This window comes from Beta vulgaris, chromosome 3 (genome assembly GCF_026745355.1).
Source record: "Beta vulgaris subsp. vulgaris cultivar EL10 chromosome 3, EL10.2, whole genome shotgun sequence".
Classification (NCBI taxonomy): Eukaryota; Viridiplantae; Streptophyta; class Magnoliopsida; order Caryophyllales; family Amaranthaceae; genus Beta; species Beta vulgaris.
This window is the reverse complement of record NC_079204.1, coordinates 54,587,318-54,602,195: the sequence shown is the minus strand read 5'-3', so window position 1 is coordinate 54,602,195 and position 14,878 is coordinate 54,587,318. Positions and strand designations below refer to the sequence as shown.

Sequence of the window (14,878 nt, the reverse complement as noted above, 5' to 3'; positions counted from 1 at the left end):
TCTCTCACCTCACTTCAACCAGTACCACCAGTGAAACCACCACCAGCGAAACCACCACCATCAAAATCACCACCACACCGGAACCACCACCATCGAAATCACCACCACATCGGAACCACCACCGAAACCACCACCACACCCAAACCACCATCACGATTTTTTTTTTCATTTCCTACACCAGTGAAACGAAATGAATTTTCGTTTCCTCCATGGAGGAAACAAAACAGATCTTTGTTTCCTCCACAGAGGAAACGAAGCGGAAATTCGTTTCCTTGGTGTAGGATACGAAAAAAAAATTGCGGTAGTTCCGGTGTTGGTGGTGGTCGCCGTTGTGGTGGTTCTAGAGGTGGTGGTTCCGGTAGTGGCAGTTTCGGTGGTGGTGGTTCCGGTGTGGTGATGGTTTCAATGGTGGTCGCCGCTGTTGTGGTGGTTGCGGTGTGGTGGTGGTTCCGATGGTGGTGGTTCCGGTGTGGTGGTGGTTGAAGTGGTGGTGGTTGGGTGAGGTGAGAAAAAGTGAGAATGAGAGTGAGAGGAGGAGAGAGAGAGTGTGAGTGAGTATATATAGGTTTAGTTTAGGAAAATCTTGAAAAAAATACGGACGATTTTAAGTAAATACGGGCGGTAAATAGTAATGCCCAACTACCTCAACCCCCCCCCCTAAAAAGATTACTTTAATTTTTTAAATAGAAGGGTAATTTTTACATGATTGGTCACTATTTACTTTAAAGGGTTTTTTTTAATGGAAACTTATATGAGTTTACCGTAAATCGGTCTTATAATACTCTCTTCGTTTCAAAATATAGTACTTATTCATCTTTCATGGTTAAACTTTAAAACTTTTGACCAAATATTTTCATTGTTATATACAAAAAAACATAACTATGTGGAATCTTGTTAGATATGTATTAATTTGTTGTTTTATGATATCAACTTTCTATGATTTTTATTAATACATAAATAAAGTATTAAGATATTGATGGTCAAAGATACATTTGGAGGCTACACAAAAAGTAAACAAACACTATCTTTTGGGACGGACTTACGAATATAGTATATACTTTGTCTTATAATAAATTATAGTGATACACTTTCGGTACTCATTGAATTTACCTTATTCCTTGCTCAAGTGAACCCCTTTCTTCATCTTACCTTAAAAAAATTAAATGAGTATATACTTTCTTTTTCCGTTACATGGCCTTTAACATATCTGTCATATACTGTATAATGTGTTCAGCAGAAACCTAGCTTGTCCAGAGAAAATTATGCTAAAGTGGACACATTCTTGCCGCAAAGTGTCCCATATTTCAGCTTGAAATTACAAACACTTGAAGGTAAACTTCAATTTCATTGAATACGAGCATCTTTCCTGTTTAGTCCAAGATGAGTAAGAAAATAATTTATTTGAGAAACAAGAGAGAATTAGCTTTGAAGCTTTATAAACTAGAGCAACCTATTATGTACTTAGAGTTGCAAGACTGATTATACATATAAAACCAATCTTAGAGCTCCGACAAAAAGTAACCAAAATTTTTAAACTTTTGGTTGAGTTGGTCCTTTTACATGATATTGAAGCCAGCATCACAAGAAGATCATTGATACGAATCTCATCCACTTCAGAAGTTAATGTCAAAATTAATTGTTAGCAACTTCTTTCTCGCCAATATACTTATAGTGGTAATAACGATTGATTGATAAGTATTTGTGGAAAAGATTATCCGGACGTTCATCCTCATATACCTCTTTTTCTACATCAAAACAATTTGAGTGATAATAAATGTTTGCATGGACGAAGTTCCACTATCATATTTTACAATTACATTAATTAATCATCAATTTCTTCAGATTATTAATTTTCGCTATCATATAGTCGTTTATGGTATACGTTTATTAGTTTCGATGTACAAATATTGGACCGAAAGAAAGACAATATCAAAGATTTTCTTGGGTTCAAGCAATCGAAAGAAAAAGAGGAGAGAAGTGTCTGGGTGGGATGTCAGTATGATTGCCCGAGCGGCAAGCTCAAGTGACCCAGGCAGGCGCAATTTTTGTGAACATGGGTAGGTGGCCTTGACTAAAATTCATGCCTGTTTTTCGTTTTGTTCAGGCGGGTGATTCATGAGTTCAGTACTTATGTCCACACATTTTGTGTACCGTGCCATTAACTTTTGTTGATTGATTAAAAAGTGTTTCTAGAATTCTACTGTTAAGTGGTGGGTGGTAATAATAGAAACAAGAAACAGTGCAAACAAATGGTACACCAAAACTCGGATCGAATATATTTGATTCGTGATATTCATGCCCGAGCTGATGTTTGGCTTTGTTCACTATTTCTTCTGAATCGTGGCCCTTGGGTTGTATTAATATTTTTAGGACTACATACCCTCTTATTATGTTTTATGAAGAGTAGCATGCATTCTCCCTTGTTGAAACTAGGTTTCTCGATTTTAGAGGAGAAAGCGAGTTTGTGAGAGTTTGCATGAAAATCTCAATTTATTTGTTCTTTTGTTTTTCCTCTTTCTGGGTTCGTCTCTTGTTGGTCCCGTTTCTTGCTTCTTTGATCATATCGTTAATTGCCACAATTAGTTTGCACTTGTTTCCTTAATCGCAACAAGATCGTGACTGTTGGGCATGAATAGCGTTTGAGCAAACGACACAAGCAATGAGAAGGAGCAGAATTCCTCAGAGGTGCTCGGGGTTGGCTGACCCGAGCGGGGGGACCGACCTTTGTAGGAATTGCAACATCCCAAAGGTGACGCAGACTGATGGAGACATTTATGCCCCGGGTGGGCACCTCTCTATCTCAAGCGAACAGCTTGGCCCAGGCGGGTGGCTCGACCTCGCGGTCTGGTCGTTTGGCCCGGGCAGGCAGTTATTCGTGCCTCTTCAGGAGGTCCAGATCTGTCGGAATTTTTTTACGGGTTTAAGTTTTCTCAACCCTTGGTTGTGTTTAACCCCTTTGACTATATAAATTCCCCTTTTCTAGTTTTATACTACTATTCACAAAAAGTGTGATCTTCCTAAGGTTTAGTGAAAAAGGAGATATAAAAGAGCATTAACTCATCTATTAGTGCTTTTAATAATCATCCATTGTTGTCTTTAATAAAGTTGCTTACTTAGTGAATTTTTCTTCTGGCGCTCGGATTTTTCCATGTTATTCGATGTGCTCTTCATGATTTCCTTATTATTCTTAGTTTCCTTCATCTTCCTCATTAATTTTTGATTAGTGGTAATTGAAAGTAATTAGTTTTTTTTAGTCTAATTCCCAACAAATGATATCAGAGCCAAGGTAAATTTTGGTGTGGTTGAGTTAGATCTGTGTACAAACTAGTTATTTATTAATCGGAGTTCAATTTTATTTTTTTTGCTTTGTGGTGATAACGTTGTGATTTTGAACTTGAATTATTGTTCAACAATGGAGGAAGGAAACGTGAGGCTTGAGTAGTTTGATTGAAAGGATTTTGACTTCTGGAAGATGCAAGTAGAGGACTACTTATACCAAAAGAACCTCTTGCTACCTCTTGAAGGCAAAACGCCAAGTGGTATGAAGGAGGAAAAATGGAGAGTGCTTGACTGTCAAGCTCTTGGTGTGTTAAGGTTTACATTGGCCCATAGTGTGGCTTCCAATGCCAAGGAGAAGAAAATAACGGAGGAGCTGATGCAAACTCTATCAAAAATTTTATGAGAAACCCTCGACAATAAACAAGGTATATTTTATGCATCAGTTGTTAAATCATGAGACGGTTGATGGAAGTTCGGCCTCCAAACACATATATGATTTCAATTTGATTATTAGCCAATTGTCTTCAGTTGATATTAAGTTTGATGGTTAAGTGAGAGTATGGTTTTGGATGTCTTCCTTCCCTTTATCATGGGATGCGGTTGTTCTGCCACTAGCAACTATTCCAGGAAGGATAAGTTGGCTTGTCATGATGTGATGGTTAATATTGAGTCAGAGCATTCGGAGTAAAGATTCCGATGAATCACTGGGTGGAACTTACCATAGTGGTAATAGGGGAAAGGGAAGACGACAAAAGGGCAATATAAAACATGAAAGATCGAAGTCTAGGGGGCAAATTAAGCTAAAGGGTGATGCTTGTCTTGTGTGTTGGGGTTGCGGTGCGAAGGAATGCACTAAAAGAGAGCATCCCATTTCCAAGAAAAAGGGAGGCCGGTGTGAATCATAAGAATTAGGATGATACAAGTTCATCTAGTGTTGAATGCAATGAACTTGGTGATACTTTGATCTTGAGTGTTGATAGCCCAATTGAGTCTTGGAAGGTGGAAGTTGAGAATCAATCGAGCAAGAAGATAAAGAGTAAGAAGTCTGGTAATGAAGGTGCGTATGAGTTGGAAGCGTACAAGAAACTTTGTCAAGAGCATGTCATTGTTTTGATGATAACCATTCCGGGAAAATCTCACCAAAATGGGGTAGCGAAGCAGGATGAATAGAACAATACTTGAGAGGGCAAGGAGCATGAATATCCGTGTGGGTTATCTTAAGTGCTTTTGGACTGATGCCGTGAGCACTACGACATACTTGATCAATCGGGGACCTGATGTCCCATTGGAATTCAAGATTTCGGAGGAAGATTGGAGTGGTAAAGAGGTATGTCTTTCGCACTTGAGAATTTTGGGTTGTGTTATCTATGTTCAATCTGAAAAGTGTGATAAGGTTGACTCAAAGGCCCTCAAAAGCTACTTCATAGGGTATGGTTGTGAAAAACATGGGTATCGTATTTTGGATACTAATAATCGCGTGGTGGTTAGGCATTATGCTGTGACATTTGAGGTGAAGTTTTAAGGATAACTTTAGTGGAGAGTCAATTGAGAGAGGATGGATTAGGAAGAGCGAGGAGTTGTTGAGATGGAAAATGTTGAAGCTCCTCAACACCATGAAGTTCAAGCTTCCTAATTAATGTTGATGAATCTAGTGATTTGGAGGACGATTCTCATGATGACATAGATGGTGAGGTTCAAGGTGAACCAAACACTCCATAGCAAGCTAGCTCCACTCCTCAAGTGAGGAGATCTTCAAGGTCTATCAAGTCATCGAATCGATAGGCTCCATCACAACACTATTTGTTGTTGACCAATGCCGGTGAACCTGAGCACCATGGTGAAGCAATGAAGTCTACTAAACCGTTTAAGTGGTGGAAAGCCATGAAAGATGAGATGGACTCATTGGAGAAGAACAAGACTTAGGTGATGTGTAAATTAACCAAAGGAAAGATAGCACTATAGAAGAAGTGGATCGATCTTTAGAAAGAAGGATGAACCTGGTGGCACTATCCATTTCAAGACAAGGCTTGAGGTAAAAGGGTTTTTATAAAAGGAATGATTTTATAATCAAAGTATCTTTTCTCCGGTTGTTAAGATAACCCTATTACGATCTTGTTGGCAATATTGGCTTCCGAAAATATTTTCTTGAGCAAATGGACGTAGGCGTATGGGATTTGGAAGAGGATCTCTACATGAAGCAACCGAAAGGGTTTCAAGTTTCGGATAAGGAGAACTTGGTATGCAAGCTCATGAGGAGCTTATATGGGTTGAAGTAAGCTGAAAGGTAATGGTGCAAGAAGTTTGACATGTTCATGCCAGAAAATGGTTTTGTGAGATCGGATGGAGATCATTTTTGCTACTCTCAAAGGTATGTTGATACACTACAAAAATATGTGGTTTTAACGATTGCACAAGACAATCAGTAATGAATGAAAAATGGTCGGTAATTCGATACCAACTGCTAAGCAGTCGACAACGTTCGGTCGGTATATCACTGGTTGGTAATTCAAGAATACCGACCGACTAGTGGTCGGTAAAACTACCTACCGTCGAGAAGTGGGTAATATTGAATTTACCTACCACTAGGCGGTCAGTAACTTTAAGGCAAAATGAAGAAAAAAAATTAACTAGTTAATGAAATTGCCAATAACTGATTTCAAAATTCAAATTTTTTAAATTTCAAATCTAGAACAAGATACGAAGAATATCGTCAATATATTCCAAGTCCCTAACTTCCAAAATAATAAGATTTATAGTTGTTCATGATTTAGCATGAGCACGTACATGGTTACACCAAAAAAGTGAAGAAAATCAAGATGAAATGCAACTAATACAATTGCTAAATGTAAAGTTCATACTAAAAAAAGGTAAAAATCTTCAATAATAATAACATAAAAGTACGGATCTGTAGTTACAAATAATATTAAGATCAACAAAATTAAATCAAAGCAAGATCACTTCAGGGTTTGTCGATACCGATTTTGGAGGATTTGTTGATTCAAGCAATAGTATTCATGGTATGTTTTTACGATTAGTGGTGCAACCATTAAATGGATGTCCAAGCTCCAAAAGTATGTCTCCATGTCAAATAGGAAGTCCGAGTATGTGGTTATATCGGAGGTGGGAAAGGAGATGTAATGGTTGAAGAACTTCCTTGAAGAAATGGGATGAAGCAACAGCAATGTGTGTTGTATAGTGAAAGCTAAAGTGCGATTCAATTGGCTAAGAATCCTATGTTCCAATATCGAACCAATCACATCAAACGGCACTATCACTACACTAAGAGTCTAGTAAATGATGGTTTCAGAAAGATTGTCGATTCGAAGAATCCGGCAGATATATTGATTAAGGTGGTACCTAGTGAGAAACTCAGGTTTTGTAAGTCAATTGGTCTAGTTCATGTTGTTAATTAGATGGAGGGAGTAAGATGTTTGGTGATAATGGTTATGATATGGATAGTAATGGTTTAGGGTTATATATGGTGTTGCATTGGAGGTTTGTGCTCCTGTTTGCCCGAACTTCAAGTGAGAGATTGTTGGGAATGAGTGAAGTTAGTTTGAGCTAGCAAAAGACACAAGCAAGGACATGGAGGAGAATTCCTTGGAGCCCCCCCCCCCCGAGCGGGCAGACCAATGGTCTTGGCGGCGATCTGACCTGGGTGGGGGACGCAACCTCTGTAAGAAATTGCAACTTTCTAGAAGTCTGTCCTCGACGGGGAGCTCGGACGCCTGGTCGGGCTGTTTAGCCTAGCACTAGTGGAAAAAACCTTATATGTCACTTAATAACATATGCGATTTTTATAAAACCGCATCCGAAAGTGGACATTAGAAATGGGAGGGAAAGTTGGGAGTACAATCTGATGCGGTCTTCTTATGGACCGCATCAGATTATATAAACCGATGCGGTTTTTCGAAAACTTGATGCGGTTTGGTGGACTGCATCAGATTGTAGCCCAATCCCTCATGGCCCAGTTCTTCATGGCCCAGTTCCCGACTCCCCGTAGCCCCAATAAGACACACGCCCTCCTCACATTCATTAACCCTAAACTTCAAGCGACAAACCCTCCTTTCTCCCTCCTCCCTCCTCCCTCAGTCCGGTTCACCATCTCCACAATCCTCCGCCCTCCTTTCTCCTTGCAATGACGAACAACGAACAACACCATCTCCACAATCTTCCTCCCTCCTTTCTCCTCCCAACGACGAAGACGCGCCACCAATGAGCAAGCGCCACCAACGAACACGATCAATGCATCGCTCTTTTTCTCCGCCGCTTTGTGTCTTCGCCAGTCAACGAACTCACTCTTCTCCGCCACTTCGAAAATCGCGCTCAACCAGAACTGAACTCCCTCTTCTCCGCCGCTTCGACGTAGCGTTCGTTGTAGTTTTTTTTTTCATTTCTTTTTTCTAATTCCTGGAGTTCTGTTCAATTTCTAACGACCACGACCTAGCGTTTGTAATACTCGGATATTTCAGATGTCTGTTCAATTTCTTTAGTTTTTGTTTCGTTTAGTTGGTGTTGTTTTTTGTAATTATTTTGGAATTTTGTTTGTATTTTTATTGTTTTTTTGTAATTATAATGTAATCTAGTTGTCATTTTCTGTTAATTTTTGGTTTGGTGATTTTGTAAATCCCTTTCTACTAATTTATAGTTTCGTTATATACTAATTTTGTATATTCAGATTTCTGTTCAATTTCCCTACAAATTTTAGCTTCCATTACTTTAGTTTTGGTTTCGTTTTCGTTCGTTGGTTATAGTGCGGAACTTTTTTATTTTTCAAACACACAAAATCTGATGAGGGTTATTCTGGAAAATCGCATCAGATTCTTACTATACTGATGCAATCTTTAACCGCATCAGTTTTTTTGTTAGCTGTTGTGGGCCCATCTGATGCGGACCAAAATCGCATCAATAAGCCCGTTTTGACCGCATCAGATGGGCTTTTTTTCACTAGTGCAGGCAGGCGGTTGTTCGAACATGTCAAGGCTGTTCAGATATGTCGAGATGTTTTAACGGGTTTGGGCTTTAATCTCAACCCCTGGATTGTATTTGTCCCCCTCTACTATATAAACTCCCCTTTTCTGGTTTTAGACTACTATTCGCGAAAAGTGGGATGATCTTCCTAGAATTTAGTGAAAGAGAGAAAAAAAAAAGCATTAACTCATCCACTAGTGCTTGTAATCGTCATCCATTGGTACCATTAATTAATCAAAGTTGCTTGTTACTTGGTGGTTTTTTCTCTAGAGTGCTCGGTTATTATTCACTTATTCGATGTGTTCTTCATTACTTTCTTTATTATTCTTAGTTTCCTTTATCTTCCTCATTTTTCGTTGATTAGTGTTAATTCCAAGTAATTAGTGTTTTGCTTAGTCTAATTCCCAACACTAACCAATTTTGCCTATATGTAGGCATTAAGTCACCAGGTCGTAGATGGCGCATTTTAGCATCCGTAATGGAAACAGTGATGTGGCTAAGAGTAATGCTCAAAGAATTGAACAAGTACCGTATGAAATTGAAGCTTTTTTGTCGTCTCTTCCCGAGTGATTATGATTTTGAGAGAGACACACTAGTTGAGCTATGGATGGCCATGGGATTTTTGAGGGAGGAGCACATGGAAGATGTTGGTAGCAGGTATTTTGACAATTTACTAGAAGAACAGTACATCCTACCCTCCAGAATTGATTCTGTTAATCGGAAAACCAAGTATAAAGTTAACTTGGACAAGGTTGCAGCTCTTTCAAATGGGGAGCAAGCCACAAATGAAGATCTTAATATCATTATCGATGATGAGAATGAGATAACAGCTGATAAAACTAAGGCCTGGAATATCTCTGTAGTGTCCACAAATGTCAATCAAAACATGCTTAAGACATTGATGAGCTTCCATAAATTGAGGACACTACTATTTATGCGCAATTATGGATCTTCTCTTAAAGAAATACCATCTGCCATGTTTCTAGACCTGCAGTCCATAGAAGCACTTGATCTGAGTGGTAGTCATCTTACTGAGTTGCCAAGTTCTATAGGAAATTTGAGGCGATTACGTTACCTGGATCTTTCATTTACATTGCTTGAAAGCTTACCTGAGTCTATGGATCGTCTTGGAGAACTGCAGACCTTGAAACTTAGAGGATGCAAGAATCTATACGAGTTACCTAAAAATTTCAAAGAGCTTACACACCTTCGCCATTTAGATTTTGATATTCTTGGCCAACTAACATTCATGCCCAAAGGAATACGGGCCCTTACTGAGCTTCGTACCTTATCAGCATTCATTGTGGATCCTGAAGGAATTTGTAGTCTCAGGGAACTGCGGAATATAAATAACCTCAGTGGTAGTTGTTGCATCTCTGGGTTAGAAAATGTCTCTGACGCAGGAGATGCTTGGGAGGCTCATTTGCAGGATAAAGTGAATTTGACTCAATTACATTTAAGATGGAACAACTTCAAACGATATGATGATAGTGATAGGAAATTTGCTATCAGAATCATTCATTGTCTAAAGCCAAATTCTGAATCTTTACAAGAGTTGCAGATCTCGTATTACCCTGGCTCAGAATTCCCAAGCTGGAATAGTTACTGCAAGTTTAAGAAACTTACCCTCCTTAACTGTGAAAATACTCAATTTTGTATGTCTCTAGGATTGTCTTCAACCACCAAAAATCTTAGTATTGTTCACATGGATAGACTGACAATGATTGGTTACCAACGTCGTGGGATTCCCTCTGAGTGTGCATTTCCCGAATTGCAAGAGTTTGTGGTTGATGGAATGTTGAGTTTGGAAACATGGACAGTGAATGATGGTGATTTCCCACTCCTTTCTAAGTTTATCATCAAGCAGTGTCCCAAGTTAACTACACTTCCTTTTCTTGCATGGCTACCTTCCTTGCAGCATTTGGAAATAACCCAGTGCACTACGTTTGAATCTCTACCTGAGGAAACATTGTCAACTTTGGTACAGACACTGATTATAGATGATTGTCCATTGCTAAAAAAGAGGTACTCAAAGGGAGCTAAAGATTGGCACAAGATAAAGCATGTACTAAATGTATGGATTGATCTAGAGGATATGCACTCAGCTACTGAAGATAACAACTCCACATCAGGTAATTTTCTGAACTCTTATCATACTAATACACTATCACTCATCTATATTCGACTCCAATAGGCAGCATTAATGTCCTCAAATGTTAAACTTGTTAATGACAAATCGACAAAAGCAAGTGTTGAGCTTATTAACAACTAAATATAAATTTTTAAAAACGTTTATCATGCAGGATTTTTGTTATGTATTTTTAGTGTGTCTCACAAAACCAATTGAAGCAATTAGAACAAAAGAGTTCAACTCTTTTTCAAATTATGCTAGACTTTCCTTTGATTTTTAATAGATGATTGATTGGAATATTTTCAATTATATATTGTTGAAAATTTAATAAAAAATTAAAAATATATATTGAGATCGATCCATCAACAATTACAATTATACCATTTATTCTTATGATTTAGTAATTAAAAATGTTTAAAATTATACGAAACAAATAAGATCTCACATGCTATACTCTTCTTTACCCATGAATTACAAATGATAGTCAAATTTAAATTTGCGAATAGTATCAAAAGTGAAAGTATCGCCAATAAATAGAAATGGAGGTAGTATTCCGTTAGAAAGATTTTGAATGATTTCTTATTTCACAGGTTCTCCCTCATATAATGATTTTGATTACAAAGAAACTTTTGATATAGATGATATCCAGACACCTTGGAGAGAGGTACGCTTATACACATTGCCTGGTTCTTTGTTGATTCGAGTTGATTTTGTCTCCCTTAATGATGCTGATGTTTTTAAAATGATGCTTCTTAGGATCACTTTTAGGATGATGCCAATGCCAATTTATTGGGGAACGACGCACCACCAACGGAAAGTCAAGAGTTAAGAACTTAAGACCCAAGAAATGGCTCTACGCGCAATTTTGGAGCTGTTGAAAAATAGTGTGCCAAAGAATCCAACGTCAAACTTGACTATCTGATGTACTTCAATTTAATTTGAAGCATAAGTAATAGAGAAACTTTTAGTTCTTTTATGGAAAGTTGAAGATGTACATCTAAAATTTGTGGTGTATTACAATATTAAGTTCTAATTTGTTTATTAGTGACGAATAATCTAGTGACTTGTGACTTGTTTAGTAGGTAAATAAAGGAATGTTGTAATTTTGCAAGTTGCAATTAATGTGAACTGTTATAACGGACGTGAGAAAGAAACAAATAATGAACTCAAAAGCAATAAAATCAGACAACAGATTTACGTGGTTCACCAATTTGGCTACGTCCACGGCAGAGAGATAATATTTTATTATATGAAGAGAATAGAGTGTTTTTCGTAGTCTAAAACCTAGAATATAAATAAACTATTTATATTCCCGTCAGAAAACGCGTTTCCGCGTTTACCGGCCAGCCGCCCAATCAGGTCGGGCGACATCCGCTCGATCGGGCGGTTTTTACTTCTCCTAGATTGGTTGCGCGCCCGATCGGCCGAGACTCGCCCGAGTCGTAGTTCGGTAGTTCGTCCGATCGGCCGACCAAGCCCGATGGCGTCGGGCGCTTTCCCTTTAACTCCATTCTTCAGCTCGTCCCGGCCCCCATCGGGCGGCCTCGCCCGACCCGATCGGGCGGTACTCCAAAGCTTGCTTTCGACGCATTTCGTCGAACACATTCAAGGCATAAACTCTTACAAATCTCCACCTTGACTTGAATCCTCTCACAATAACCAGAAAACCAGATACATTAATCACAACGCCCAGAATCTCCCAAACACCAGATTTGTCCCAAAAGACAACCAGAACAGATTTGGTCCCTAAGGACCCCAGATTTGGTCCCTAAGGACCCCAGAATTGGCCAAGGAGGGCAACTAACAATCACGAACATTGAGTAAGTCCGGACAATGTGAATTACTCTGCGGAACCGGCTTGGTGAACATATCAGCAGGATTATCAGCAGTTCCTACCTTTTCACCTTAATCTAGTCTCACTCCTCAGAAAATGGTATCTCACATCAATATGTTAGTCCTCTCATGATGGACTTGATCCTTAGCTAAGCATATTGCACTCAGACTGTCACAATACACAGTAGCCTGATCGTGATGTAACCCAAGATCACTAACTAGTCCCTTTAGCCATATTTCCTCTTTAGCAGTGTGTCAACGCCATGTACTCTGCTTCAGTAGTAGACAAAGTAACTGTAGCCTGCAAAGTTGCCTTCCAACTAACGACAGAACCACCAAGAGTAAATACATAACCAGTCATTGACCTCCTACTGTCAACATCTCCAGCATAATTAGAATCCGAATAACCATTGACTAAACACTGAGTATCATTCCCATAGATGAGACCAACGTCAGATGTACCTCTTAGGTACCGAAAAATCCTCTTCACTACCTGCTAGTGCTCCTTACCAGGGTCACCCATGAACCTACTAACAACGCTGACTGCATGTGCAAGATCCGGCCTAGTGCAAACCATAGCGTACATCAAACTCCCTACTACACTAGCATAAGGAACCCGACTCATGTACTCCTTCTCCTCAACAGTCTTGGGTGCAAAAGCAATAGACAAATGATTATTGGGAACACTTGGAGTGTCTATAGGCTTAGCTGTTGTCATGCCAAACCTTGACAGAATCTTCTGAATATAACCTTTCTGTGACAAGAAAAGTTTCTTCTGACCTCTTTCCCTGTAGATCTCCATCCCCAAAATCTACTCAATCATGTAGTTGTTAAACCGCTTATACCACTGCCTAGGAGACTGCTTTAGTCCATACAAGGACTTCTTCAATCTGCAAACATAGTCTTCTTTTCTCGAAACTTGAAACCCATCTGGTTGTGTCATATAAATCTCCTCTTCCAGCTCCCCATGTAGGAAAGCTTTTTTTTCATCTAGTTGCTCAAGTTCAAGATCTTGATGTGCTATCATTGCTAGAAGCACCCTGATGGAAGTATGTCTGACTACAGGTGAGAAAATCTCATTATAATCTACTCCTTCCCTTTGTGTGAACCCTCTTGAAACAACCCGAGCTTTATACTTGACTCTCTCAGTAGGTGAAGACCCTTCCTTCTTCTTGAAAACCCATTTGCATGTTACAATTTTCCTCTCCTTAGGACGTTTGACTAACTCCCAAGTCTGATTCTTATTTAGGGACTCCATCTCATCTCCCATTGCAGCAAGCCATAAAGTAGACTCACTTCAAGAAACAGCTTCTTTATAGGTTGATGGCTCATTATTTTCAACATCCACCTCCTCAACAACCGAAAGTGCATAGGCCACCATGTCTTCAAAACATACCTCTTTGGGGGGCCCCACACCAACTCTTCTAGCTCTATCAAGTGCTATGCTTGATTGATGTATCTCAGATGACTGATAGCTAGAAGACTCTTCTTCAGTAGCACCATGTTGATCTTCTCCACCTTGGTGTTGTGATTCACTCTCAGCCTGAGTGACTTGGAGCTCCACCTGTCTATCAACATCACTACTGACGGACACCACAGTAGACTTCACAGGAGAGAGTTAAGCATACAATTTTCATCGAATATTACATTTCTACTAAGTATGACACGATTTTCAGAAGGTGACCATACTCTATAGCCCTTAACTCCACTTCCAAAACCCACAAATACACCCTTCTTAGCTCTAGGTTCTAATTTTCCCTCATTTACATGATAATAGACAATAGAACCAAAAACTCTCAGCAAAGAATAATCTGCATGCTTACCTGACCACACCTCATAAGGTGTTTTGCAGTCAATATCTGTATGGGGTTCCCAATTGATCAGATAGCAAGATGTACTTACAGCCTCTGCCCAAAACCTCCTAGCCATCCCAGCATTTGAGAGCATGCACCTTGCTCTCTCCAATAGTGTCTGGTTCATGCGTTCTGCAACTCCATTCTGTTGTGGCGTATTTCTAACAGTATGATGGCGAGCAATCCCTTCATTTTTTATGAACTCATCGAACTCAGACCAACAGAACTCCAGACCATTATCAGTTCGCAACCTTTTGACCTTCCTTTCAACTTGATTTTCCACTAAAGCGTTCCACTGTTTGAAATTCTTGAAAGCATCACTTTTATGCTTCATGATAATCACCCAAGTCATTCTTGAATAATCATCAATCATTGACAAAAAATACCTGTGACCTCCAATAGATGCAACTCGAGAAGGTCCCCAACAATCAGAGTGGATATAATCAAGAGTATCTTTAGTTGTATGAACTGCCTTTGGGAACTTGCTGCGATGAAGCTTCCCAAACACACAATGTTCGCAAAACTCTAGATTCTACACCTTGTGCCCACATAGAAGATCCCTTTTTGACAGAATTTGCATTCCTCTTTCACCCATGTGCCCAAGTCTCATATGCCACAACTTGGTCAACTCCTCCTTGTGAATCTCAGATGATGCAACAGCAACAGAACCTATCACAGGAGACCCATGCCTAACTTCATAACCACCTTTGAACCCTTGTAGACACTCATAGCTCCACCTTCACCTTGAAAACTGAAACCCTTGCTATCTAGGAGACTCAAAGATATCAGATTCTTTGTCATTAATGGAACA

General features: G+C 39.2%; 1 protein-coding gene across 1 annotated transcript; it reads left to right on the top strand.

The window, feature by feature from the left end:
* Nucleotides 1-1,249: 1,249 nt before the first annotated feature.
* Nucleotides 1,250-11,538, top strand: LOC104889617 (hypothetical protein). Its single transcript, XM_010674874.4, has 4 exons — nt 1,250-1,331; nt 8,685-10,382; nt 10,972-11,045; nt 11,138-11,538. The coding sequence occupies exons 2-4, from the start codon at nt 8,729-8,731 to the stop codon at nt 11,147-11,149; spliced, it is 1,740 nt and encodes a 579-aa protein (XP_010673176.3). The 5' UTR covers nt 1,250-1,331; nt 8,685-8,728; the 3' UTR covers nt 11,150-11,538.
* Nucleotides 11,539-14,878: the final 3,340 nt, after the last annotated feature.